Source organism: Pan paniscus, chromosome 9 (genome assembly GCF_029289425.2).
Source record: "Pan paniscus chromosome 9, NHGRI_mPanPan1-v2.0_pri, whole genome shotgun sequence".
Classification (NCBI taxonomy): Eukaryota; Metazoa; Chordata; class Mammalia; order Primates; family Hominidae; genus Pan; species Pan paniscus.
In genome coordinates, this window is record NC_073258.2 from 24510668 (window position 1) to 24538305 (window position 27638).

The window sequence follows — 27638 nt, forward strand, 5'->3', positions numbered from 1 at the left end:
CACTTGTCCCTGAAATTCCTGAGATTTAAATCTCATCAGATTTATTATTATCCTGCATTGCTTTTGTCATTTATCTGTCTCTGCATCTTCTATTCCTCAACAATTTTAGCTCCTGGATCACTGTCAGTCTTTCCAGCAATCTTTTAAAATCATTGATAATATCAATTCATACTTAGATGATTATTTTGACACTCTGGCCTCTCTGTTCCTTGAACTCCCTTTTCCAATGATCTTAGCTTCCACTCAGCCATTCACTCACCTAGAACTTGTCATTACTAATAACTGCAACTCTTTATAATTTTGTTTTACATGTACAACTGTCTGATTATACCTCAAATCTTTCTGATCCACATTCTTCCTCTTTCAACCTCACCAGGACCAGATAAGATGCAATCGTCTTACTGCTTTTTGCTGCTCTTATTCCCCTCTCAATCTTTATTCAGCTTATGTCTCGTGGTCAACAATTGTAATTACTCTGTTACATATCCCAGCAAGTCCCTTGCCCCTCTCCCAGTTGTACTTGACAAAATAACAACTTTAGTTAAACCCAACCCTACCTACTACATGCCAGCACACATGCAGAAAGGAAAACTTACAATTTACTGACTGACTTTACCTTGTATTTGTGCCCATGGACCTTAACTGGGTCCTTATGCTGTGTGGCAATCATACTTTCCTTCCATATTCTGTTGTCTCCCACTTTCTTAGATGACTGTTTTATAATGTTTTTTTCTCTCCTCACACCTCCAACACCTCCTCCTGTCTTCAAGCTTAGCTGATCATTTTTTTCTGTTTCATTGAGAAAACTGAAGCAAGAAGAGAAAACCTATAAATTTCTACCACCACATCTGTCCATCCACCAGGAGTTTTGCCTGTGTAAGCTATCTTACTTTGTGTTACCATAGACAAACTATTTATCCTTCTACCTAAAGCCAACTGCTCCACTTGTGCCCTGCATTCTCTTTCTTCTTGCCTACTATTCAGGAGTGCCAAAAACAACCCTCAGGTTTAGGGGTTCATTAGAAAGAATCACAGGACTCAGTATATAGTCATGCTTATGGAGATGTTTTATTACAGTGAAATGATAAAAAGCAAAACGAGCAAGGGAAAAAGCTCATGGGACAAAGTCTGGAGGAAACCAGGAGCAAGCTTGTGAGAATTCCCTCTCAGTAGAATCACAGGATATACACTTACTTTTTCCAGCAACAATGTATGAAAACACATGTGAAATATCTATTGGGCAAGCCCATTAGAGGGCCCTAGGTTTCTATTAGGAGCTGGTTACCTTGTCACCTTCTGCCTAGCACATACCAAAATTTCATACTCCCAGAAGGAAAGCAGATATTCAGCATAAATAACACTGTTTGTAAAAACAGTATAGGCAAAATGAGCCACTCATCAGTTCTGGGAGTGGAGGGAACTCTTCAGAAAAGCAAGTCCCAGACACTAGGACCAACCTTTCTAAAGTTGCAGGCAGGCTTTCTAAGGATAGCAATTTAATGCCTGCTTTATTAACTCTTTTCTGTATACCTATTTTGGGATATTGCTCTGAAAATTAGTTCCTCTTTCTCCTAAATTATATTTGATATTCTTTACTGGGCCATTTTCTTCCATGAATAACTAGGCTGTTAATTTTTCTATATTAAAAAGGTATGAATAAAAACCCTCTTTTTGTTCCAGTTTTCCTATTAGCTACTATTTCTCTATTTTTTTTCTATTCAATTATATATTAAACCTATTCCTTTCAAGCCTTCATCCCAACCACTCTGCCCATCTCCTTGTATAAAATCCAATGGTCAAGCCTCAGCCCTCATCTTACTTGACCTATTAGCAATATTTAACACAGTTGATCCTTCCTTTTCTATTGTGTATGTTCTTCATGTGGCTTCCAGGACTCCACATTATCTTAGTTTTTTTCTTATTTCACTAGTTGCTCCTTCTCAGTCTTTACTTCTCCTAAATCGCTTATTATTAAAGTACCTCAGGGCACAGTCCTTAATCCTCACCTTTCCTTATCTTACACTGATGTATTTGATGATTCTGTCTTACAGTTTTAAAATCATATATTTTATGATTTTATATACATTAATCATACAATCCCAGAATTCACTTTTCCAGTCCACATTTCTCTTCCAACTGTGCATAACTAAATGACTGTTCTGCATCTCATACCTTCAATAAGGTACTGGCATAACAACAGACACACAGGCCAATGAAATAGAATAGAGAATCCAGATTTAAATCTGTGAATTTAAAACAAGCTCATCTTTGACAAAGGGGCCAAGTGCATACAATGGAGAAAAGATAGGCTTTTCAATAAATGATGCTGATGAAACTGGATAACTATATGTGGAAGAATGATACCAGATCCATAGTTCTTACCATACAAAAGATCAAATCAAAGTGGCTTAAAGCTTTGACTCTAAGACCTGAAACTATGAAACTACCAGAAGAAAACACTAAGGAAATGCTCCAGGACATTGGTGCAGACAGACTTCTTGTGTAAGACCAGGCAATTAAAGGAAAAATAGACCACTGGGATTAAATCAAGCCGAAAAGCTTCTGCACAGCAAAGGAAAAGTGCCCATTGTTGGATGAATAGATAAAGAAAACGTGGCAAATACATAAAATGGAATATTTTTCAGCCATTGAAAAAATGAAATACTATCATTTGCAGCCATCGATGGAACTGGAAGCCATTATGTTAAGTGAAATAAACCAAGCACAGAAAGACAAATGTCATATGTTCTCACTCATGTGCAGGAGGTAAAAATGTGGATCTCATGAAGATAGAGTAGATTGGTGGCTACCAGAAGCCAGGAAAGGGAAGGGGAAGGAGGGAGATAAAGGGGGAAAAACAATATAATGCATGTATTACTACTGAACTGTACACTTAAAAATGGTAAAGATGGTAAGTTATATATGTATATTTTAACTCAATAAAAATGTTTTAAAAAGAAAAAATACTTTTTTTTGTCATCAATACATTGCTTTAATAAAAGCTGGGTGGGTGGTTCACACCTATAATCCCAGTGCTTTGGCAGGCTAAGGCGGGAGGATGAGCTGAGGCCAGGAGTTCAAGGCCAGCCTGGGCAGATAATGAGACACAGTCTCTATGAAAATTTTTTTAAAAAATTATCCGAGTGTGGAGACACCTTCTTGTAGTCCCAGCTACTCAGGAGGCTAGGGAGGATCACTTGAGCCCAGGAGTGCGATGCTATAATGGGCTGTGATCACAACTCTGTACTCCAGCCTGGGTGACAGAGTGAGACCCTGTCACTACAAAACGAACAAACAAACAAATGAAAAACTAAGCACCCAAGTGGTTATTTTCAGTAATGACCTATAGTTAAATTTAAGTTTACTTTTTGCTAAGTGAAGCCATTTTGTCCTTCAGGATTAAAAAGTCTTGATGACATACTGGCTTAAAATTCCATTAAATGTATAGTTTATTTGAAGAGTATTGATCTTTGTAATAGTGAGTCTTTTCAACTTGGAGCATATGTCTCTCTGTTTATAAAGTTTTTTTATAATTTATGTTATTCAGTAAAGTTTTGTACATTTCTTCAGATAGAGGCTCTGCATATTTCCTGGTGATTATTCCTGGATATACTGCATTTTTGTAGTTGTTGTGAATTATAGTACAAGAGAAAAGCAGTACCTGACATTCAGATGGAGCATTTTTATATACAACCATGGGAGGGGCAGAGAGCCATCCAGAGTCACAGCCATTGTATATTGAATCTGTCAATACTGAGCAAATAAAACAAAAGCATTCTGCATAATTCTGTTGATTTCTTTTTGTCATAGGAAAGAAGAAAAGAGTTTGAAACTAATCTCAGAAAAACAGGTCTTGAGTTGGAAATAGAAGACAAAAGGGTAAATGTAGTTGATAATTTATACCAGCCTCTTTAAGTGTTGTTTTCTCCTATTCTGGCCTTTGCCTGGATAGACTCTGTGTTTGGGGGCAATACAATAGCTCTTTTGGCTACAGATATGTGCACCGGGATGATAGGGCCTGTAGTCTTACAGGTAAGTAGATGAGTACTGTGAATATGCAGTAATAAATGGAACACTTTATAAATTGACACAGTTTGCATTCAGGATACAAAGAAAAAGAAGAAGTGGACTTTTTATCATAACGGTTTCATTTTGAAGTCTGCCTATAATCTGGTACCCTAAATAATTAACCAGGCTGTCTTGCAGCATAACCTGCTGTTTAAGCCAAGACATTCTTTCTGTTCATGAATATACCAAATTTTCTTTTTAAAGTCATTTTATTTACTGTTTTTCTAGAATTTCCTTCAAAATTGTTTTTAAAGGCCTATTTAATATCTTACCCTATCTATGAAATTTCTAATAGTTCCAGCCTGGGCAACATAGCAAGATCCTGTCTCTACAAAAAATAAAAAATAAAAAATTAGTTGAGCATGGTGCCTGTAGTCCAGCTACTTGAGAGGCCAAAGCAGGAGGATTGCTGGAGCCCAGGAGTTTCATGGTTGTGCTGCTGCACTCCAGCCTTGTCAACAGAGTGACGCTCTGTCTTAAAGAAAAAGAAAAGAAAAACAGAAGCATTACTCTCTAGTTCTCCCATTTTCAGTGAACTAATAAATTATTATACCACACAATCCATAATTTCTCCTATGCCATGAACCTTTGTTACCTAAAGTTCTTCCTCTTTGTGTAGGCTAAACAAAGAAGCTGGGTAAGAAGAGTGAGTACGTTTTACAGTTTATATGTATCGCTTATATAACCTAAGTAAAATTTTGAGCTTATAGCTAGTTACTAAAAACTTAAGAAATTGCCCAGAACCGCATAGGTTATTGTGGATTTAGAGATGAGTATACATTGACCATGAAATATATGTTTAAAAATAGTCTTTCTCTGCATGTGTCTTTGTATGTCTCTCTTTCTGTCTTTCACATATATACACACATTATATGTATACATATATACATGTTTTTGTAACTATATGTTTTGTGAATTTTGTTTTCTCAAAGTTTTGCCTGAAAATTTCAAAATATTGAAAATGCTTTGATGTGTTTGAGATTTTATAAAATATTATTCATCTTATTTAATCAGCTCAATAACAAACTGATCAGTAAGCTTTCTGCTGTTTTGCCTTTTTTTTAATACAGGACTCGGAAGATGGAAGAACTTATTTTGTCAAGATCCATGCCCCTTGGGAGGTATTAGTTACCTATGCTGAAGTCTTGGGAATCAAAATGCCTATTAAGGAGAGTGATATTCCCCGCCCTAAGCACACTCCTATAAGCTATGTGCTTGGACCTGTAAGACTCCCACTGAGTGTGAAGTATCCCCATCCTGAATATTTTACTGCACAATTCAGCAGACATCGGCAGGAGCTCTTCCTCATCGAAGATCAGGCAACCTTCTTTCCATCCTCATCAAGAAACAGAATTGTAGGTAGAGAAGACCTTTTGGCACATCCCTTCAAATACGAGATGTATGCTTGTGTGTGCTTTTATACATGTGCAGATGTCGTACCATTTCTGCAAGGTGCTTCTGTATAGGATATAAGCATTTGGTGATATTGGGGAGATTGAAAGTCTAATTAGACCACATAAACGTATTACCCTCCCTAACTCTCAAACTGTTGTTTAAAAGTGAGTGGTTGATGGTATGGATGTAGTAAAGAAAGAGATGTTATACAATATTGGAAAAAGCAATTAATTGAGAGCTAGAGGACTTTGATTTTGTAAGATCTTTGTAAAATGGTTTTACAAACTTGGAGTTTGGTTTTATACAGTCAGTGCGTAGTAAAGGAACTATCATTCCAAATGGAAATGAAATGTTTTAATTCCTTTATATATGGATAAAATTTGAGAAACCTCAAAACTTTTTTTTCCCTTCATTTACAACTATTTTCTGCCTTCTAAATAGTCTTGTTTTCTCTGCATTTGAAGTCCGAGGATCTTTAAGTTTCCCATTGAAAACCTCTCTCAGAAAGAATCATGGTTTTGTGCCACTGTTTCTTTGTGCTTAGATTGGAATAATATCCACTTCATAAGTTACCCAGATAATTAAATTAGTTCAGACATAAAGAGCTTTGAGCAGTGCCTGGCTTGTACCAAGTGTTCAACAAGCGTTAAGATGTTATTATCATTATTTATCTGGCTTTCAGAGGGAAAAAAATAAGGTTGTTTGTTACCTTTTATAGCTTGCTTATTTTAAAAAATTTATGATTGACACATAATTGTACATATTTATGTGATAAAATGTGATGTTTCAATACATGTATACATTATGTAATGAACAAATTGGGATAATTAGCATCTCCATCATCTTAAAATTTTTCATTTTTTTGTGATGAGACCATTCAAAAACCTCTCTTCTGGCTATTTTGATACTTTATTGTTAATGTTAGTCATCCTACTGTGCAATAGAACACCAGAACTTATTCATCTTATCTAACTATAACTTTGTACCCGTTGACCAATCTCTCCCCATTCTTTCCTCCCCCTACCTCTTCCCATTCTCTGCTAATCACTATTCTACCCTCTACTTTTGTGAAAACAACTTTTTAGATTCCACACATGGCTGAGATCATATGGTGTTGATCTTTCTCTTCCTACCTTAATGTCCTCTAGGTTCATATTGTCACAAATGACAACATTTCATTCTTTTTATGGCTATATCTAGCCATAAAATTTATTTAATTCTGTGTGTACACCTTTTCTTTCTTCATTCATTCATTGATGGACATTTAGATTGATTCCACATCTTGGGTATCATGAATAGTGCTGCAGTAAACATAGGATGGCAGATATCTCTTAGACATACTGATTTCATTCCCTTTAGGCATATACCCAGTAATGGGATTGCTGGATTATGTGGTAGCTCTATATTTAATTTTTTGAGGACCGTCCATATTGTCTTTCATAATGGCTATACCAATTTGTATTCTCATCTGTAGTGTGTAAGACTACACACTCTCCACCTTCTCTCCACGTCCTCTCCAACGTCCTCTCCAACACTTTCTCTAGGTACTCTCCAACACTTGTTATCTTTTGATTTTGTTTATTAATTTAATCATCAGGGTTCTAACAATCACAAGATTCTTTTCCTTGAGATTACTTACTTTATTTTCCTGAGGAATTAGAGGTCTGATTCCATGTTTTTTCTAGTTCCTAAATAAATATTTTTAAAATTCACTGACAGGAATAGTCAACAAAATATGATTCCTAGAATTGAGGATATGAATCCACAAACTAAAAATGTTCTTCCTTTTTTTTTAACCAGGATTAAACAACAACAAAACCTAAGTCAGGATTTATGGGAATAAAGAGCAAATGACATGGAATCAGAAGACCTTATTTCAAGTCGTAACTCTGCTACTTTCTAAATATGATCATTTCTCTTAAAACAAATAATGATAATACTGACATGATTGTGAAAATCAAATGAAATAATATATGTAATGCACTTTGAAAACTGAAAAGTATTTTAGAGGTATTTGTTACATTGAAAAATTGTTCATAAAAAGCCAGTGAACTCGTAGGAACAAATTAGGAACTTGATCAGGAATAGAAATGTCAGTATTCATTTACCTCTACTTGTTCTTTGTGAACAGTGTCAATACCTTAGTCGAATTCAACTTTAAAGCACACTTTATCTTCCTTCATAGTGTAGCAACATTGTTCTTGCTTTATTGAGGAAGATATTTGGGAGGTTAATGTAGACAAAGTCCCTTCCTTTTTATCCTCATCCATAACACTTGTTTCAATGGATATACAAACTGAATAATATTACAAGAGCATCTTACATTAATATAGAATTTCATACTTTTCAAAGCATTTCACAACAATCATGGCATCTGAGCTTCACAATATATAGTAAATAGTATATAACCCATATATGTGTTATGTTTGTTTATATATACACCAATATGTAGATTTGTGAATGTGTATATGATGAACATATATGATTATGTGTTTACACCTTTTATTATGGAAAAAGGTTAGACTTTTTAACATTAACAAAGCTCTAGATTTATCCAGCTGTGTCAGTGAAAAAGCTTACACTATCAATATGAGATTTAAATTGAACATATGGCCAAGGAATTTCTATGTGTATAGAAAGAGAAACAAATAAGATACATCTAATCATTTTAGTTACAATGTCCTCCTTAAAGATAGAGAATTAATTTTTATAGGACACCAATGCCAAATTTCAGTCCATTTATAATGGAAAGTTTTCCATTGCACTAATAATACGTAATATATGGATTCATGTCAGTGTCTTTTTTTGTCAAATAATATTTTACAGCTGGATTTTATACATTCTAAGTGTACTTCATCCCAACACAGTTGCTTTTTGATAGTGTTTTTAAAAAATTCTTTTATCTTAAATTTCAGTTTGTAAAATGTTTAAAAAATTTCAGATTCATAAATCCAACACCTACAAATCACGTCTGTGTGCCTATTGAAAGCACTCATGTTCCACATGCCTAAAGCCAGACTTTTAACTACCATTCCCACATGTCCTCCTGACTATCAGTACCAAAAAGCAGACAGACAAAAGTGATGCAAACCGGGTCCTCTTCTAAGTATCCCTTTTCCCATGAAGAGCACCTCCATTCAGGCATCAGCCAGAAGCCTAAGATTTCTTTATACTACCTCTCCTTTACCACCCATGTTCAACCCATCACTAGGTTGTATCAGTTTAACTCCTAACTCTCTTTGAATCTGTCCACTTCTATCTCCACCTTCACTATTACCAAATTATCCAAAATTATAGTCGTCATTCGTGAGATCTACTGAAATGCATTTTAATTGGTCTTCCTACCCATGCTTTTGCTACTCCCTAATATAGACATCCAGAATGATCTTTGTAAAATCAACTCTGATAGGGTCAGCCCTTCAAATCTCACCATACCTCTTATGGCACAGATCAGAATTATTAATGTGGCTGAGAACTACATGATTCACTTCAGAGGAATCAGAAGATTTTGAAAATTAAATAATTATTTTTCTGTTTTTTTATTAGTGTTCATCTTCCCATTAGTCTTACCATTGTATGCTCAATGCCCAGTATATAACACTCATAAGTATTTTTAAGTAATGAATTAATAAGATATACATTATTTCATCACATCATTTTATATTATAAGCATTTTCCAATATTTCAATATCACTTTTATGGTCATTTACCTAATTAAATTTTTTAATCGTACGACTGAAGCACAGTTTCATCCTCATTGTGAAAGTATCAAACATTAAAGAGATGTATATCATAAAATGAAAAGATAAGTTATATTAATCCCCATTTTACTTATTTTTCAGTGGAAAACACTCATCAGTTAACAGTATATTCTTTCATATCTTTTTGTGACAGTAGATATTAATCTATCTATTCATTTTAATGGTTCTTTATATTCTATAGTATAGATATAATTTTATTAAACATTTTCACATCTGATAGCTATTCAGGTTGTTTCCAACTTTTCTGATATTATAAGCAACTCAGTTTGCAAGCTGGTATTTATACATTTCAGCATAAATTTAAGTTTTCTGCTAAAAGAGATACACATGTAAAATTTCGAGATCTAAGGACATGCACATTTAAATTTTTATATGTATTACACTATCACACTTTGCAGAAAGATGTAGTAATTTGGAGTCCTGGTTACAATATATGGGAGTACTTGGTTTTCCACCTACATACCTTTCTGGACACAAGAAATTATCAGTCTTTTGTGTTGTCTCTTTTCTTAATGGACACATAAAATGATAGAGGTCCATAAGTCGTAATTATCACAAGGTGAACACAGCCATGTGACCACCACCAACACCTAGAGAGAAAATATTCTTAGCCATCCAGAAGCTCTAGTGTCTCCTCTCATTCACTATTCCTTGTCTCCTCTGCAGAGATAGACTAACTTCTTACAGCAGAGATTAGTTTGGCTTGTTTTTAAATTTTATAAAAATGCAATCATACAGTATGTGTTGTTGGTAGTCTGGCTTCTTTAACTAACCTTTATTTGAGTGATCAGTTAAGCTCTTGTATGAACTTTTGTTCATTCATTTTCATTCTTTGGTATAGAAATTTATTTCTGTATGTGTCATTATTGTTTTAATTTGCACTTCCCTGATGTAAATGAGATTGATCTCCTTGTATATGTTTATTGGCCATCTAGATATGCAATTTTGTGAAGTACCTGCTAAAGTCTCTGGTCTGTTTTCAATTAGATCTTCCCTTGTCAATTTGCAGTAGTTATTTATATATTCTTGATCTGAGTCCTTTATTCATTATATACTCTACTGATCTTTTGTTACTTTGTGTTTCCCTTTTGAATGTTTTTAGATAAACAGATGTTTTTAATTTGAATATACCCCACTTTCTCAATTTTTTATGTTATGAATAATGCTCTTAATATTCAACTCACACCAAGATAATGAAATTAATTTCATATATTATCTTTTAAAAGTTGTATTATTTTACCTTTTTACATTGACAACTACTATCTACCTGTAATTAATTTTTGTGCCTTGTACAAAATGTAAGTCAATTTTTTTCTCTCAAGTGTATAGTCAGTCAGGTTGCACCAATTATTGAAAACATTCAACTTTTCATACTGTTTTACCATGCCACCTTTTCTTTTAACCTAAGTATCTATATATTCATAGCTCTACTTCTGAATTTTATTCTGCTGATTTACTCCATCTGTTTTTGTGTCAGTACTTAGAATGTTGAACTTTCTCTGAGTTCTGTAGTCCCTTAAAACAGGGACAGTTAAAGGAATCATTTCACATTCTAGAAAACTGTTTATTACACAGAACTACTCTTTACCATATGACATAGATAATACTCATATTTCTATGTCATATATTTCTATACTCATATTCCCGCAAGTTTGACTTGACAGTACCATTTGCCACACAGTTCATCCTAAATTCACCTGGTAATTGAAGTGTTCATCTGTGTTACTTGCTTTTATTCCAAGAAAAAACAAAACTCATATCTCTATGTCCAGAAGTAGTTACAGCATGGAGCCAGGTGCTTAGGCTAAACTCCCATGGAGACTGGGAGATGAGTATGCTGCCTTTTTTGATACTTACATTCAAAAGTGATTACTCCGAGAAAACCTAAGAAAAAAATGCCTGATTTATAAAATTGGTAAGACCCTTATTTAGCTTTTTAAAAGACACACATCTCAAAGGGACAAAGGAAGAATTTATAAGTTTTCTAAAAGAAATAGGAGGGGACTTCAAAATTTTCTGGAAAAACAGAATTTAAAAAATATATATGTAAATTTTATTTATCACCATAAGCTTTCTCAGGTTCCAGCCATTTTTTGTAAGTGATCATAGCAGCCATTTAGTCTTTCCCTGAGGAACTGAGGGTCCTGGGAATCTAACCATGTCAATGCAGTCTTACTTGCATTATTAACTGAAGAAAAATGGATGCCCCTTCCATACATTTTAAGATTAAGAAACAGGCCGGGCGCGGTGGCTCACGCCTGTAATCCCAGCAGTTTGGGAGGCCGAGGCGGGCGGATCACGAGGTCAGGAGATCGAGACCATCCTGGCTAACACGGTGAAACCCCGTCTCTACTAAAAATACAAAAAATTAGCCGGGTGTGATAGCGGGCGCCTGTAGTCCCAGCTACTCGGGAGGCTGAGGCAGGAGAATGGCGTGAACCCGGGAGGCGGAGCTTGCAGTGAGCCGAGATCGCGCCACTGCACTCCAGCCTGGGCGACAGAGCGAGACTCCGTCTCAAAAAAAAAAAAAAAAAAAAAGATTAAGAAACAAAAAGAAGTCAGACTGAGCCAAATCAGGACTGAAAGGTGGATGCCTAATGATTTCTCATTGAAACTCTTGCAAAAATTGCCCTTGTTTTATGAGAGGAGGAGAAGGAACATTGTACCTGTGAAGAAGGGCTCTCTGCTGAAGCATTCCAAGGAGTTTTTCGCAAATTTGGCTAATTTTCTCAAAACACTATCATAATAAGCAGAAGTTGTTGTTGTTCAGCCCACCAGAATGTCAACAAGCGAAATTCCTTGAGCATCCCCCAAAAAACTGTTGCCATGTCCTTTGCTCTTGATTTGTCTGCTTTTGCTTTCCCTGAACCACTTCCACCGCTTGGTAGCCATTGCTTTGATTGTGCTTTATCTTCGGGATAACACTGGCAAAGCCGTGTTTCATCTCCTGTCATAATTCTTCAAAGAAATTCTTAAGGATCTTGATCCTACTTATTTAAATTTTCCATTGAAAACTGCTTTTATCTGCAGGTGAACTGAGTACAACAATTTTCACACCCATTGATTGGAAAATTTGCTCAACTATAATTTTTCAGTCAGAATGGTGAAAGCTGAACCAGTTGAGATATCTGTGGTGTTGGCTATTATTTGTGCTGTTCATCATTGGTCCTCTTCAATTAGGACATAAACAAGGTGAATTTTTTCCTTGCAAATTGATGTGCATGGTCTGCTGCTGTAGGTTTCATCTTTGACATTATCTCATCCCTTCTTAAAATGAGTTATTCATTTATAAACTGTTGATCTCTTTAGAGGGATTGTCTTCATAAGCTTTTGGTAAAGCATCAGTGAGTTCACCATTCTTCCCCACAAGCTTCATCATAAATTTGATATTCTTGCTTCAATTTTAGCAGAGTTTATGTTGCTCTGACAGCGGCCCTTTGCAAACTGATGTGTCCTTCTTAGTCTCTCAAACTAAATCCTGTTCGGACATGTTATAACAAGTTAGTATGAGTTTAATTTTGTGCCAAAAATTTGAAAACCACACATATCCATTTTTCATTAGTGTTTTGAAGACCCCTTTGTACTCCAAGAAAAAGGAGGTGGGGCAAGTCACTTTCCCTTTTGGCACCAGGGAAAATCTAGTTCTTTTACATCTATCCTTACCCCTGCAGTTTCTTCCTTTTGTTGTTATTAACAGTTTCTGGTAACAAAGGCCAGACACACTTCACTTCCTCCAAATTCTTATTCTTCGTTTTATGAGTGGTTAGCTGAACTGTTTATCCCCATTGATCCATCAGAACAAGCAGTTGACCTGACTTGACCAAACTTTAATTAAGCTTCTCTTCTCCCTATAGGAACCTGAACACTGACCTACCCTCAACTTGAGCCAATATTGTCATGTATAGCAGCTCCTCCTTAACACAAAGAAAGATAATCCCTGACACTTGCTTACTTCTCCCTATGAATGAAATCACTTTTCTGCCTGACATTTCAGATGTTTGCAGATCTCCTGACACTTTCTTTCTATTGCAGTAGTCCCTCTCCATCTTTTGCAATAATTTTTTCAAATAATGTATTTTCAGGCCGAAATTCAGGTTTTTTTTTAAATTTTAGAATACTATGCTTTACTTATCATAGCTTTATAATACATCTTAATACCTGGTAGTGTAAATATTTCCACTTTGTTAACATCCCAAGAGAGAGTTCTTATTGTGGTGAATCTTTCCTAAGGAAATAATCTAAAATATGTAAAACAGGTCATATTTATGACATTATTTGTAAAAATTAAAACTACCTAGCATAAATTATGATCTGTTTACCGAGATGGAATATGGAGCTGCTCTTAACATGAATGATGAATTTAGATGATGATGATTCAAGAACTACAACTGTTCCAATCAAAAAGGCCTTGAATGGTGAAATGTAAAAGAAAGGAAAGGTAGGGGACTATGTATAAAACAGTGCTGAAAAAAACAAATTTAGCAATTAGAAAGAAGAAATTTTGAAAAGTTGCTGGAAGATAAAAAGCAGATGAGATTGAATTCACAGCAATACAAGAGCAGAGGATACCAAAGCCCAAATCATATTCAGGATAAAACTGATAGAAATATGCAAGTTGTTACAAAGTGGCTGTAGAGATAGGATCACTTTGGCTAATAAATTCAGATATCAGGTAAAAGCCCTTGTAAAAATAATTAATTGAGGAAGTATTCAAGACAGCTTGGATAAATATCAATCCTCCTCCATATTCCCCCAACTGAACTGTTAGTAGTGACATTAGTATCCTACTTGAAGCCCTACTTATAGTAGAAATTCTGGCACAAAGAACTAAAGAGGAGGTTTGGACAGGAGAAGCAAAATAAATTATGATCTGTTCACCCCTGCACCCCATCAAATGAATGCTCTCAGACTCAGAAGCTAAAATATCTGCAAACTCCGTATAATCCCTCACTCTACATCTTCCTGACAACCAAGAGACGCTTCTTTCTATAATTAGAGCCTGTATCTACATTCAAAGTAGACATTGTTAAATTGTGATTGAAAGAAATGTGGAAAGCATAAAGTTCTGAGATGTGATAGTGTCTCTTTGCACTTACCTTGTAGGTGTACTATATTCTCTCAAGATGTCCTTTTGGCATAGAAGATGGGAAGAAAAGGTTTGGGATTGAAAGACTGCTAAACTCTAACACTTACTCATCTGCCTATCCACTCCATGATGTATGTATAGGTTTGATTGTGAAAATCTGAGCTTATTTTCCTCCTGCCATGTTCATTACTGGGAGAGAGAATCTTCCTTTACTTCAATTGCTTAGTTTTCTCTCATGGTGGGAAAATCCCCAAAGACTTCTTGGTTCTGAGCTGAGAGCTTTACGAGCTATGCTGAGATATATAGTAAATATATCTTTAAGGTTTCAAATGGACATTTATTTTAAAAACTTTTACATTTGCACATGACTTTTTATTAGAACCCATATTGAAAATAGCAGTCACATTAAAAGAACATTTTAGAACATAATATTTGGAAATTTCTATCTGAGCCCTTTAGTTCTTTTCTCATTTATAAAGTTTTGAAGCTGTAAAGAATTTAAATTACATGCATTCACATATTCATTCATCAAATACATGATTGGCTTCAATTATATGTAAAGCATTCTGTTAGGCATTATTGGAACACAACCATGAATCCAAGCTCATAGACTAGGACTCTCCTAGAAATAAAGCATGTGTGCAACTGCAATATAAACTAAAGGCTTCAGTGCATAAGAATGCTTCAGGTGTTATGACAACTGATATTCAGAAGAACGTTTTTTGGGGGCTGGCAAATCATTGTACAAAAACATTGAGTTTATAAGTTTAATAGAGAAGTGACATTTTACATGATTCACCTGTTGAACCAAACCTGAAAACTTGGCCTTGGAACCAATACTCCGCCTAATTTCTGGGTGTTTTTGATGGAAACCTTCTCATTTGAATAGCCAGTGTTTAAATTTCACCACCTATTGGCAGTGGAAATCCTGGGGCTGAATGTGTACATATTCTACTTTGAGATCATCCCTTGGAATGTCTATTTTTGTTGTTTCTTTTGTTACAGTTTTACTCTTCCATACTTAAAAAGACTTTTTGGTGATGTATTCTCTTTGTAAGAAATATAGTTCTCAGTAATAGAAGAAACAAATATTTCAATTGAAACAAGTGGCAGCTAAATAATTCCCCATTTTTTTGAAATACAGTGTTGCTGTAATAGTTCCCAAAAGCCCAAAGCCAAGCTCTTCCTTTTATAGGACTTAGTCTGTTGTGCTAGTTTTCCTCTGTTAATGTTTAATTTTTGTTTTGTTTACTTTTGTTTTTGAGATGGCGTCTTGCTGTGTCCCCCAGGCTGGAGTGCAGTGGTGCAATCTTGGCTCACTGCAGCCTCCGTCTCCCGGGTTCAAGCAATTCTCCTGCCTCAGCCTCCTGAGTAGCTGGGATTACAGGCACACACCATCATGCCTGGCTAATTTTTGTATTTTTAGTAGAGACGGGGTTTTGCTATGTTGGCCAGGCTGTAATTGAACTCCTGGCCAATATTCAATATTTATTCAGTAGTATGAGAATTTACTCCAGGTCAGTTCAACACTGATTAGTTTTTCTGTAAGAGTAGAGGAAATTTTCCAAAATGAGTCGCCATTTTCAACAGGAGTGTCAATTTAGTAACTTAAGTATTAGAAAAACCAAACAGCCTCTTCTTTTTTTCAACAGCCCTTGAACACATATATAGTAAATATCCACTGAGGATTGGTTCCAGAACCAATCCCCGGACCCTTGGATACCAAAATCCCAGCATGATCAAGTTCATTATATAAAATGTAGTAGTATTTGCATATAGCCTACACACATTCTTCAGCATACTTTAATTCATCTCTAGATTATTTATAATACCCAATACAATATAAATGTAAATCGTTGTTACACTGTATTGTTTTTAAGTTTGTGTGTGTGTGTGTTTACTGCTGTTTAAAAATATTTACAATCTGCTGTTGGTTAGATTTGTGGGTGCAGAACCTGCAGATACAGAGGGCCCACTGTCACAGTTTTTTTTTCCTGGGGCAAAGAAACTCTTAGGAGATTATAGATTCTAAATACTAACATGGACGTTTGGTAAAGCAGAAAGATCTAAAGTAGGTTAATAAACACTTTGCATTGCATTCTGTCCATCTTTCTTCACAAAAGAGCTCATACTTTTTTTTTTTTGAAGATTTTGAGTTTTTTAAAATTAATTCTATTCTTACAATGCCATATCATAAAGCCAAACTAATGTCTTCAGTCATCAGCAATTTTAAACTATACATGTAGCCTTTCAGTAGAGTCATATAGGCTCATTGGAAATTCGATGTCACTGAGCTATCACTGGAGATAGCTATAACTTACCGGTGATTTTACTTTTTAATCTTTCTTTTCTTCTGAATGCAGTGTTAGGCACTGGATTTTCCCTTATGTGCTTTACAGAATCATTTTTCAAAATACCCACATAGGCTGCTTTTTTGGTTGTTTAATTTCTTAAGATTCAGTTGGATTACCTACAGAAGAAGAAAAAAGTTGGAATCTGGGTGATATAAAATTTAACACCTTATCATATAAAGATTTTCACACGTGCTAAATTTTATTTTATTTATTTTTTTAACTTTCTTTTTTTATTATACTTTTAGGGTACATGTGCACAATGTGCAGGTTAGTTACATATGTATACATGTGCCATGTTGGTGTGCTGCACCCAGTAACTCGTCATTTAACGTTAGGTATATCTCCAACGTGCTAAATTTTAAACTGGATATTTATTCAGTGCTGCCTTCAGCAGTTCATTTGTCTGCAGTAAAAACAGAATGTCTTAAACAGCCACAGTGTACACAATACTTTGCTAGGCCATGAAAAGATATTAATAATATTAGTCAGTATCTAACAATGGGAAAAGAACTTATGCATGAAGCAATACCAAGCCCCTTAAATGGTAAAGTTTGTTGTAATATTTTAAGTTCTTTGGGAAATGGCTATCAGTGAGGACAGAACAGGAGTCTCTTCCAGTAATAGCAGTATGACTTTGGATTAGTTGCTTAATGTTCCTTGAAGTTTAATTTTTTCATCTATAAAAAAAAGTGTTAGCCCATTTCTAAAGTCCTATCCAGCTATATAGTGATATGGCTCTCTGGGCCATGAATATTATATTAGGATTTGAGTAGAGAAGAAAGGGCATTCCAGGTGAAAGAATGGCTTGAGTAAAGCCAAAGTCTTACACTTTTACTTGCATTTTGAGATAGCTTTGTGTGATAATTTAATAAATAAATATTATTAGTTTGTGAAATAATTTCACATCAATTGAATATGAAATCTAAAAGTAAAAGAAAACATACCCTTGTTTACTAACATTCTTAGAACAGCAGTGTTTATTTACTTCGTCTTTGTCTTTTGCTTCGTTTTTTATGTACCCTCCTCTTGAATATCTGCAGGGCCAATATTGGAAGCCATCAGAACCTCCCAATCCTACCAATGAAAGATACACACTTCACCAGAATTGGGCTCGATTTTCCTATTTCTACAAGGAGCAGCCTTTAGACTTGATTAAGTAAGTTTCATACACAGGATCAGACCAATTAAAACTTGATAATGTGATTTTTATTCACAATGGCATAATATGTTTTTTACTACTATTTTTGCCCACTACATTTCACAACTTCTTGATTTCATATCTACACTATAAATTAGCAATTCATTTAGGAGAATGTTGTTGCTAAACTGATGAAAGACAACAGCGACAGTATGGTGGTTAAGAGGTTAGACCTTAGCATTTAGCTAGGCTGAATTCCAATCCAAGTTCTGTCTCTTGAAAGCTATATAAATTTGGTCAGGTTACTTAACCATTATGAAAATAGATATAACAATATTACTACTTTTTAGCACATTAGTTATAATATCTATACTATCTGTAAAACGGGAATAGCAATGTTACTACTTTTTAGCATAGGGGCTAACACTTAGTGTTTAATACATATTAGTTTTTGTTTCTCTTAGAGTCCAGAAATTTGGAACATAAGACAAAGGTTGTGTATGGATGTTTGTGTGTGTGTGCTCTCAGTGAGCTGTGAAGACATTTGTTCTATGACCTCAATCCTTTAGATAGTTTCATTAGCTAAGCAAGAAGACTATGGTTGCAGGTTATCACTTTAAAGCATAGCAATACTACAAGCATACAAGATATTAGGAGACTTATATGATTTTATTCAATGAACTATTAGATTAGAGATCTCTTGCTGCTATAGGCAGTGTTTTTTCCTTGATGGTTTATACTTGCATTGCTATGCTTACACAGCATCACAGTATCTGTTTCATGAGACTGATTTGAATGGATCCATCCAAAACAATTGAAATGTTATCTCAACAGTTTGTTTAAGTCAAACCAGAGGACACATTTTGGAAAATTAATGTCACTTAGTCAGTTTATAAACTGGGGCTTTTGATAAATCATGCACACTCTTTCTTGAATGGCTATTTTAACTGTTTTGAATAATAATCATTTAATACTTTAAGTTATAAAACCAGAATATTTATCAAAAACATTTCAAATAATTAAGAGATGAACAAAGTTTTAAGTGAAATTCTACCTTCATCAAACTCCACAAAAATAACTAGGCTTGATTTGGATAATATTGATTTAGTCCTATTTTTGTGTTCCTGCATAAAAAAGCAGAAACATTTTTTTTTTCTGAGAGCAATGGCGTCTTTCTCTTCTCTTTCATGCTAATATTTTTCTTTATTCACTAAATAGTATATTACTGATATCCTTCTATGAATACACAAAGATCTATCTGATACTATTTAGTGGAACAGAGAATGCCTTATTATAAATTTTTCATAATTCATTTATTTGTTTTTCTATTGAAAAACATTAGGCTGTCCCAATTTTTTAATATAATTTCAACTTTTTAATTTTAGATTCAGTGGTATACATGCATGTTTTTTGTGTGGGTATATTGCACGATGCTGAGGTTTGGGGTGCAGATCCTGCCACCCAAGTAGTGAGCATAGTAACAAATAGGGAGTTTTTTAACCCACACCCCTCTCCCACACTACCTCCTCGAGTGTATATCGTAGTCATCCTTATGTCTATGTGTATTCAATATTTAGTTCCCACTTACAAGTGGGAATATACAACATTTGGTTTTCTGTTCTTGTATTAATTTGCTTAGGATAATGGCCTCCAGCTGTGTCAATGTTGTGCAAAGAACATAATTTTATTCTTTTTGATGGTCGTGTAGTATTCCTTGGTTTATATATACCACGTTTTATTTATCTGCTCCACCATTAATGGTCACCCAGGTTGATACCATGTCTTTGCTATTGTGAGTAGTGCTGCAATGGACATATAGGTGCATGCATCTTTTTGGTAGAACAATTTATATTGCTTTGAGCATATGCCCAGTAATGAGATTGTTGGGTCAAATGGCAGCTCTGTTTTAAGTTCTTTGCAGACGCTCCAAACGGTTTTCCACAGCGGCTGAATTAATTTTCATACCCATCAACAGTGTATAAATGTTCTCTTTTCTCCCAAATCTCACCAGCATCTGATATTTCTTGACTTTTTAATCATAGCCATTCTGACTGGTATGAGATGTTATCTAATTGCGGTTTTGATTTGCATTTCTCTGGATTGGTGATGATGAGCATTTTTTCATATGTTTGTTGGCTGCTTGTATGTATTTTGAGAAGTTCATGTCCTTTGCCAATTTTTTAATGGGGTTATTTGGATATTGCTTGTTGACTTGTTTGAGTTCCTCATAGATTCTGGATATTAGACCTTTGTTGGATGTGTAGTTTGTGAATGTTTTCCCCTATACTGTAGATTGTTTACTCTATTGACACTTTCTTTTGCTGTGCAGAAGCTCTTTAGTTTAATTAGGTCCCACTTGTCAATTATTTTTTGATGTTGCAATTGCTTTTGATGACTTAGCCAAAAATTATTTACCCAGGCCGATGTAGAGAAAGATACTTCTTAGGTTTTCTTCTAGGATTTTTATAGTTTGAGGTCTTACGTTTAAAACTTTATTCCATCTTGAGTTATTTTTCTATATGGTGAAAGATAAGGGTCCAAGTTTTATTCTTCTGTATATTGCTAGTCAGTTATCCCAGCACCATTTATTGAATACGGAATCTGTTCCCCATTGCTTGTTTTCATCAGCTTTGTTGAAGACCAGACGGTGGGAGGTGTGCAGCTTCATTTCTGGTTTCTCTGTTTAGTTCCATTGGTCTATGTGTCTTACCAGTACCATGCTGTTTTGCTTACCATAGCCTTATAGCATAGTTTGAAGCCAGGTAGTGTGATGCTTCCAGTTGTGTTCTTTGTTGTGTTCTTTTTGGTTAGAATTGCTTTGGCTATTTGGCCATTTTTATGGTTCTATGTTAATGTTAGAATAGCTTTTTCTAATTCTGTGAAAAATGTCATTGGTAGTTTGATAGGAATAACATTGAATTTGTAAATTGCTTTGGGCAGTATGGCCATTTTAATGATACTGATTCTTCCAATCCATGAACAAGGAATGTTGTTCCATTTATTTGTGTCATCTCTGATTTCTTTCATCAGTGTTTTGTAGTTTTCCTTGTAGAGATCTTTCACCTCCTGGATTAGCTGTATTCCTAATACATTTTTTGTGGCTATTGAAAATGGGATTGTGTTCTTGATTTGACTCTCAGCTTGAACATTATTGCCATATAGAAAGCTACTCACTTTTGTCCATTGCTTTTGGGTCCTGAAACTTTACTGAACTCTCTCATCTGTCATTTATGAAATCTAGGAGACTTTTGATGGAGTCTTTAGGGTTTTCTAGGTGTAGAATCATTTGTCAACAAAGAGAGATAGCTTTACTTCTTCTTTTCCTATTTGGATGCCTTTTATTTTTTTTCTCTTGCCTGATTCCTCTGGCTAGGACTTAAGCACAATGTTGAATAGGAGTGGTAAGAGTGGGCATCTTTGTTTTATTTCATTTCTCAAGGGGAATGATTCCAGCTTTTGCCCATTCAGTATGATGTTGGTTGTGGGTTTATCATAGATGGCTCTTATTATTTTGAGGTATGTTCATTCAATACCAAGACTATTGAGGGTTTTTAAATCATGAATGGAAAGGGATGCTGAATTTTATCAAAAGCTTTTTCTGCATTTATTGAGATGATCATATGTTAATAGTTTTTCCTCTTAATCCTATTTATGTGGTGAATCACATTTACTTATTTGCACTTGTTGAATCAGCCTTGCATCTCAGGAATAATGCCAGTTTGATCGGATGTATTAACTTTTTGATGTGCTCCTGGATTTGGTTTACTAGTATTTTGTTGACAACTTTTGTGTCTGTATTCAATAGGGATATTGGCCTGACATTGTCTTTTTGTTGTTGTGTCTCTATCAGATTTTGGTATCAGCCTGGTGCTGGTTTCATAGAACGAGTTATGGAGAAGCCTTTCCTTTTTGAGTTTTTGGAATAGTTTCAGCAGGGTTGTTACAAGTTCTTCTTTGTATGTCTATCTGCTAGTATTTGGGTGTGAATTCATCTGGTCTAGGGCATTTTTTGATTGGTAGATTTTTAAATTAATGATTAAATTTCAAAACTTATAATGGTCTGTTTGGGTTTTTACTTTCTCCTGGTTTAATCTTGGGAGCTTTTGTGTTTCCAGGAATTTATTCATTTCCTAGATTTTCTAATGTGCATAGAACTTTTCATAATAGTATTGGAGGATTTTTGATTTCTGTAGGATTAGTTATAATATCATCATTGTCATTTCTCATTGGACTTATTTGGATCTCCTTTTTTTTCTTTGTTAATATAGCTAGGGTGGTCTGTCTTATTTATTCTTTTGAAGAACCAATACTTGGTTTCATTGATCTTGTGTATAGATTTTTGCATCTCAACTTAGTTCAATTCTTCTATAATTTTAGTTGTTTTTTTCTGCTAGCTGTGGAGTTGGTTTGTTCTTATTCTCTAGTTCCTCTAGGTGGAATTTTAGATTGGTATTTTGAGGTCTTTCTTACTGCTTAATTGAGGCATATTAGAGCTATAAATTTTCCTCTTAGGACTGTGTTAACAGCATCCCAAAGATTTTGGTAAGTTGTATCCTATTTTTATTAATTTCAAAGAATTGTTTGATTTGTGCCTTAATTTGGTTATATACTCAGGAGTTATTCAGGAGCAAGTTGTTTAATTTCCATGTATTGGTACAGATTTGAGATATCTTGGTATTGATTTCCATTTTTAAAGCACTGTGGTCTGAGTGTGTGCTTGATATGATTTTGTCTTTTTTAATTGATTGAGACTTGCTTTTTGACTAAACATGTGGTCTCTGAGAAGATGAGAATATATATTATGTGATTGGTTAGTGCTCTGTAGATGTCTATTAGGTCCAATTGGTCCAGTGTTGAGTTTAAGTCCAGAACTCTTTTGCTAGTTCTCTGCATCAATGATCTGTCTAATGCTGTCAGTGGGATGCTGAAGTCTCCCACTACTATTATGTGGCTCTCTAAGTATTTTTATAGGTTAAGAAGGGCTTGTTTTATAAACATGGGTGCTTCATTGTTGGGTACATATATATTTAGGATAGTTAAGTCTTCTTGTTGAATTGAGCCCTTTATAATTACGTAATGGCCTGCTTTGCCCTTCTTAATTCTTGTTGGTTTAAAGTCTATTTCATCTGATAGAATAGAGACTCCTGTTGTTTTTGTTTTCCATTTGCATGGTAGATCTTTCTCCATCCCTTTACTTTGAACCTGTGAGTGTCATTAGACGTGAGACGGGTCTCTTAAAGACAGCGGACAGTTGGATCTTGTGTTTTTATCCAGCTTGCCACTCTATGTCTTTTACATGCAGTGTTTAGACCATTTATATCCAGTGTTAGTATTGATATGTGAGATTTTGATCTTGTCATCATGTTGTTAGCTTGTTGTTTTGTAGACTTGATTGTATAGTCTCTTTATAGTGTCTTTGGGCTATGTGTTTAAGTGTGTTTTGTGATAGCAGGTGTTGTTCTTTCATTCCATGTTTAGTACTCTCTTAAGGACCTCTTGTAAGCTGTGTCTAGTGGTAAAAAATTATCTCAGAATTTGCTTGTCTGAGAAGAATTGTATTTCTCCTTCACTTATGAAGCTTAGTTTGATGAAATATGAAATTCTTGGTTAGAATTTCTTTTCTTTAAGGATGCTACAAATAGGCTTCTAATCTCTTCTGGCTTGTAAGATTTCTGCTGACAGGTCTGCTGCTAGCCTGATGAGCTTCCATTTGGATGTAATCTGACTCTTCTTTCTAGCTGCCTTTAAATTTTTTTGTTCGTGTTGAACTTGGTGAATCTGATGACTATGTGCTTTGGGGATATAGTGTCTCATCAGGGTTCTCCATCTTTCTTAAATTTGTATATCAATTTCTGGTGAGATTGGGGACATTTTTATAGACTATATCCTCAAACATTTTTTCCAGGTTGTTTACTTTCCTGTCTCAGGAATGCCAATAAGTCATAAGTTTGGTCTCTTTATGTAATCTTAAATTTCTTGGAGGTTTTGTTCTTTTTTTTTTTTTTTAACTTTTGTCTGGCTCAGTTGATTTGAAGAACTGGTTTTTGAGCTCTGAGATGCTTTCCTCAGCTTGGTCTATTCTGCTGTTAATGCTTCCTGTTGTATTATAAAATCCTTGTAGTGATTGCTTCCATTCCAGAAGTTCAGTTTTGTTTTTTCCTAAAATGGCTATTTCATCTTTCAGCTCTTAGATTGTTTTACTGGATTCCTGGATTCCTGGATTGGGTTTTAACTTTCTCTTGAATCTCGATGAGTGTCCTTTCCATCTACATTCTGAATTGTATGTCTGTCATTTCTGTTGTTACCATCTACTTAAGAAGCGTTGCTGAGGAGCTCATTTGGAGGTAAGGGGACACTGACTTTTTGAATTTCTAGAGTTCTTGCACAGAATCTTTCTTGCCTGAGAGGGCTGGTGTTCCATTAATTGTAGTATAAGTTGAGTATAGTCAATTGGCTTCATTACTAGGTGCTTTCAGAGAGCCAAGGCTCTGTACAGGGTCTTTATTTGTAGCTGGATTCTTGCCTTGGGTTTCACAGTTTTGTATATTGGCAGAATGTTTTTGGTGTTGTAATTTGGTTTACTATCCAGTAGATGGCACTTAGGAGTAAGAGCCAGCAGATAGGCTCAGACTCACAGCGCTTCAGTATTTCTGCCTATTCACAGCAGTGCTCTGTGGTGGGGTGAAAAGAGAGATGACCCTCTCTCCTTGCTGGTATGCTTCGGGATCCTGGGGGAGACCCCTCTGATCACTGGCACTGTGTCTGTGTTTCCTTTGTTACTTACTAATTTCAGTATTACTTCTGATGTGATCTGATATGATTTACAATTTGCTCTACTTATCTCTGGAGTTCAATCAATTTTTGTTTTATATCTTTCCACTCTTCTCTATTCCATTTTTTAGTTTTTATATTTCTGGGGTTTTCTTGTATCAGCAAATATTTATTTGAGAAGAGTTCACTCTGTTTTTAGGTTTTTATTACAGTATTATTCAATTTCATGTTATTTGGGGAGAATTATCAGACTAAATTATTTACTTCACATTTTCTGATTTTGCTTTTGTTTTGCATGTTTTTTTATGGATGTGGCCTACCTATTTCAATTTGTTTTTAATTTATAAACAGAGTTTCTAGCACTAGAGTGCCCCTCTCTGTTAGTCCATCACACATTCTCAATGTATTGTCTGTAGACACCTTTCTGCAGTGTTAAAAATGTCATTTTCTCATTGTGTGCCTGTGTTTTGACTGTGGCTCATCACATGAGGTCAGGGGTAGCATTTTCTACTTGTGGCATCATGTCGGCACTCAAAAAGTTTCAGATTTTGGAGAATTTTGTGTTTCGAATTTTCAGATGAGGGATGCTCAACCTGGTGAATGGGAGTGAGGGAGAATCTGTTTCTGTGTGTGCTGGACCTGAAGCTTCCTGTGAGTCTCACAGCTGTGGGCATCCATCTTCCCTTGCCCTGTGAAGCCTATTTCTTTCATTTCCACGAGATTCTAACTCTCCTCTCTTATTTTCTTTTTTCTGTTTACTGACACTCCTCCAAGGAGTACCAGTCTTCTCTTTGTATCTGATTCTTCTCGAGAAATATTGCTTATCTCAGGCTGCCACTTCCAGTCTCACTCTTTTCAGATCCTTTCTTATAGATTATAAATGACCAAATCCAAACATATATTCTGCATTAGGGCATTTAGTTAAACTTTTCTCTAGGGTTATTTTAGCTGTGTTTCTTTATGTTTTCCACCCTACTTTACATTTTTCCCCTATAATTTCTTAAACATCTTCACCTCTCTCCTGTGTCTTGGGTTTGTAGCAGCAGGTGTTGAAGTTGTTTTTATTTCCTTAGTTGCAGGTAATTTGAGGATCATGACATTCTCTGTCATGATACTGAAGGCCTGTATTGGGTTTGGGTGTTTTTCCTCTCCTTGTTGATTTCATGGGTTTTAGTAAAGTTTTTGTGGGTAGACTTGATAAAAGTTAAAATATTCTTAAAATAGAAAGAATTTGCCTGTAATCTCAGCACTTTGGAAGGCCAAGGCAGGCAGATCACTTTAGGTCAGGAGTTTGAGACGATTCTGGTCAACATGGTGAAACCCCGTTTCTACTTAAAAAATAATAATAATACTACTACAAAAATTACCCCAGCGTGGTGGCACACACAACTGTAATCTCAGCTACTTTGGAGGCTGAGGCAGGAGAATTGCTTGAACCTGGGAAACAGAGGTTGCGATGAGCCGAGATCGCACCACTACCCTACAACCTAGCACAACAGAGTGAGACCCTGTTTCAAAAAAAAAAAAAAAAAAGCAAAAAAGAAAAGAATTTATTCATATATGCATAATTACAATTTACACATTTCTTTTAATGAGACTTTATTAAGCATCACTACAGGTACTGTGCCTACAAATATAATCAGATGGTGGTTTCCTAACATGAATTTGTTTGCAGGAACACACACAAATGCATATTAGTTACAGCACAGTAATACTCCAAACAAAATACAGAGGGAAAAGCACCTATCTTCATGACAACCTCTAGGAAAGCTTCACAGTGCTTTTGAACTATGTCTTGAAAGATAAGTAGCAGTATAGTAGGGAAAGAAGTTAGGAAAGAATATCTCAGGCAAAGAGAACACACAAGAGCATTGTGTGTTTAGTTCTTCATGTAGGAGTGTTGGCAAAGAAGATTTGAATGTTCACCAGGAACAAAATCCTGAAGAACAATGCTGAAGTAAAAAGATGAAGCTTTGAAGGAAGAAAAGGATATTGCTCAATTTTTCTTAGAAACATCATTTTATTGGAAACAAAAGATAATTTAGATGGATATAAGATTGAACTCAGGGAAGTAAGGAGGCTGTTAAAATTGTCCAGCAATAAATTTTGGAGGTCTTTTCAAGGCATTGACAACAGGAAGGAGAGGAGACTATGAATTAGAAAAAATATTTTTATGACAGAATTTATTGGACCTAATGGATTATTGGATATGGAGGACAAAAATAAGGAAGACAGAATGATAGGGTGTCTAGAAAGAGATACAGTTTATAGGAATCTGAGTTCCTAGATTTCACATATTTCATGTTACCTCTATACCAAACATCACTTTAATGTCCAGATATCTGGAAGTGGTTTTTCTGCCTTTTGAGCACAGATAGTTTTGTCACATTAGATAATATTTTTGGGGAAAATGGCAATGCTAAGATTGAGAAAAATGGGCTGATAGAGCATATAAAGTTGAAGACCGATCACTGGCACATCAGCTCTATCAACTCATTTTTTTTCCTTCCAGCTTACACTTCAGGTAATTTTTTTTTGATATCCATATGTTGTATGTTAATGCTTAGAAACAAAATTGAAATACTGCCACATACTAAATAGCATAGACTAAATATATGTGTGGTACAGATAATGTTATTACAATGTGAGGATAATACTGAAGCTAAGTTTCTCAGATGTTTATGGATTCATTATAAAAATAAGTCATTTTAGAAAAAAATGTTTGCATTGATTGATTTATCAAGATTGTATTCAGTTTAATTCTATCATCATTCTTTTGATTATTTACTATGTCTTCAACTAAATATTACATCTTGGAAATACAAAATGAGAGCAGTCCCCTCACACAGTATCTAACACACATCTACCTATCAGATGCTGTGTTAAATGGTGCAGTGCCACAGATCAGTTGAAAGTCTAATAATTAAAATGGACAGGTTAAAAAAGATCATAAATTTAAATATATGGCATATTTTTCTAAAAAATAATACTCAAAAGAAGGCTCTCCCTATATTTGAGCTTTTGTAGAGTGTCTCATGTTATTAGATTTCTCTTATTTTCTTAGT

General features: G+C 34.9%; 1 protein-coding gene across 11 annotated transcripts in view; it reads left to right on the forward strand.

Annotated features, from left to right (window-relative positions):
• ANO5 (anoctamin 5) overlaps positions 1–27638 on the forward strand; it is a 94068-nt gene that overhangs the window by 31784 nt on the left and 34646 nt on the right. For 10 of the 11 annotated variants that reach the window (XM_034932290.4, XM_003830452.7, XM_055094239.3 and 7 more), the window contains 4 exons: positions 3811–3879; positions 5139–5423; positions 14328–14441; positions 17705–17820. In XM_034932290.4, coding sequence (XP_034788181.2) covers positions 3811–3879; positions 5139–5423; positions 14328–14441; positions 17705–17820 — 584 coding nt within the window. The remainder of the gene's footprint in view (positions 1–3810; positions 3880–5138; positions 5424–14327; positions 14442–17704; positions 17821–27638) is intronic. The other variant, XM_034932292.4, reaches the window with a different exon arrangement.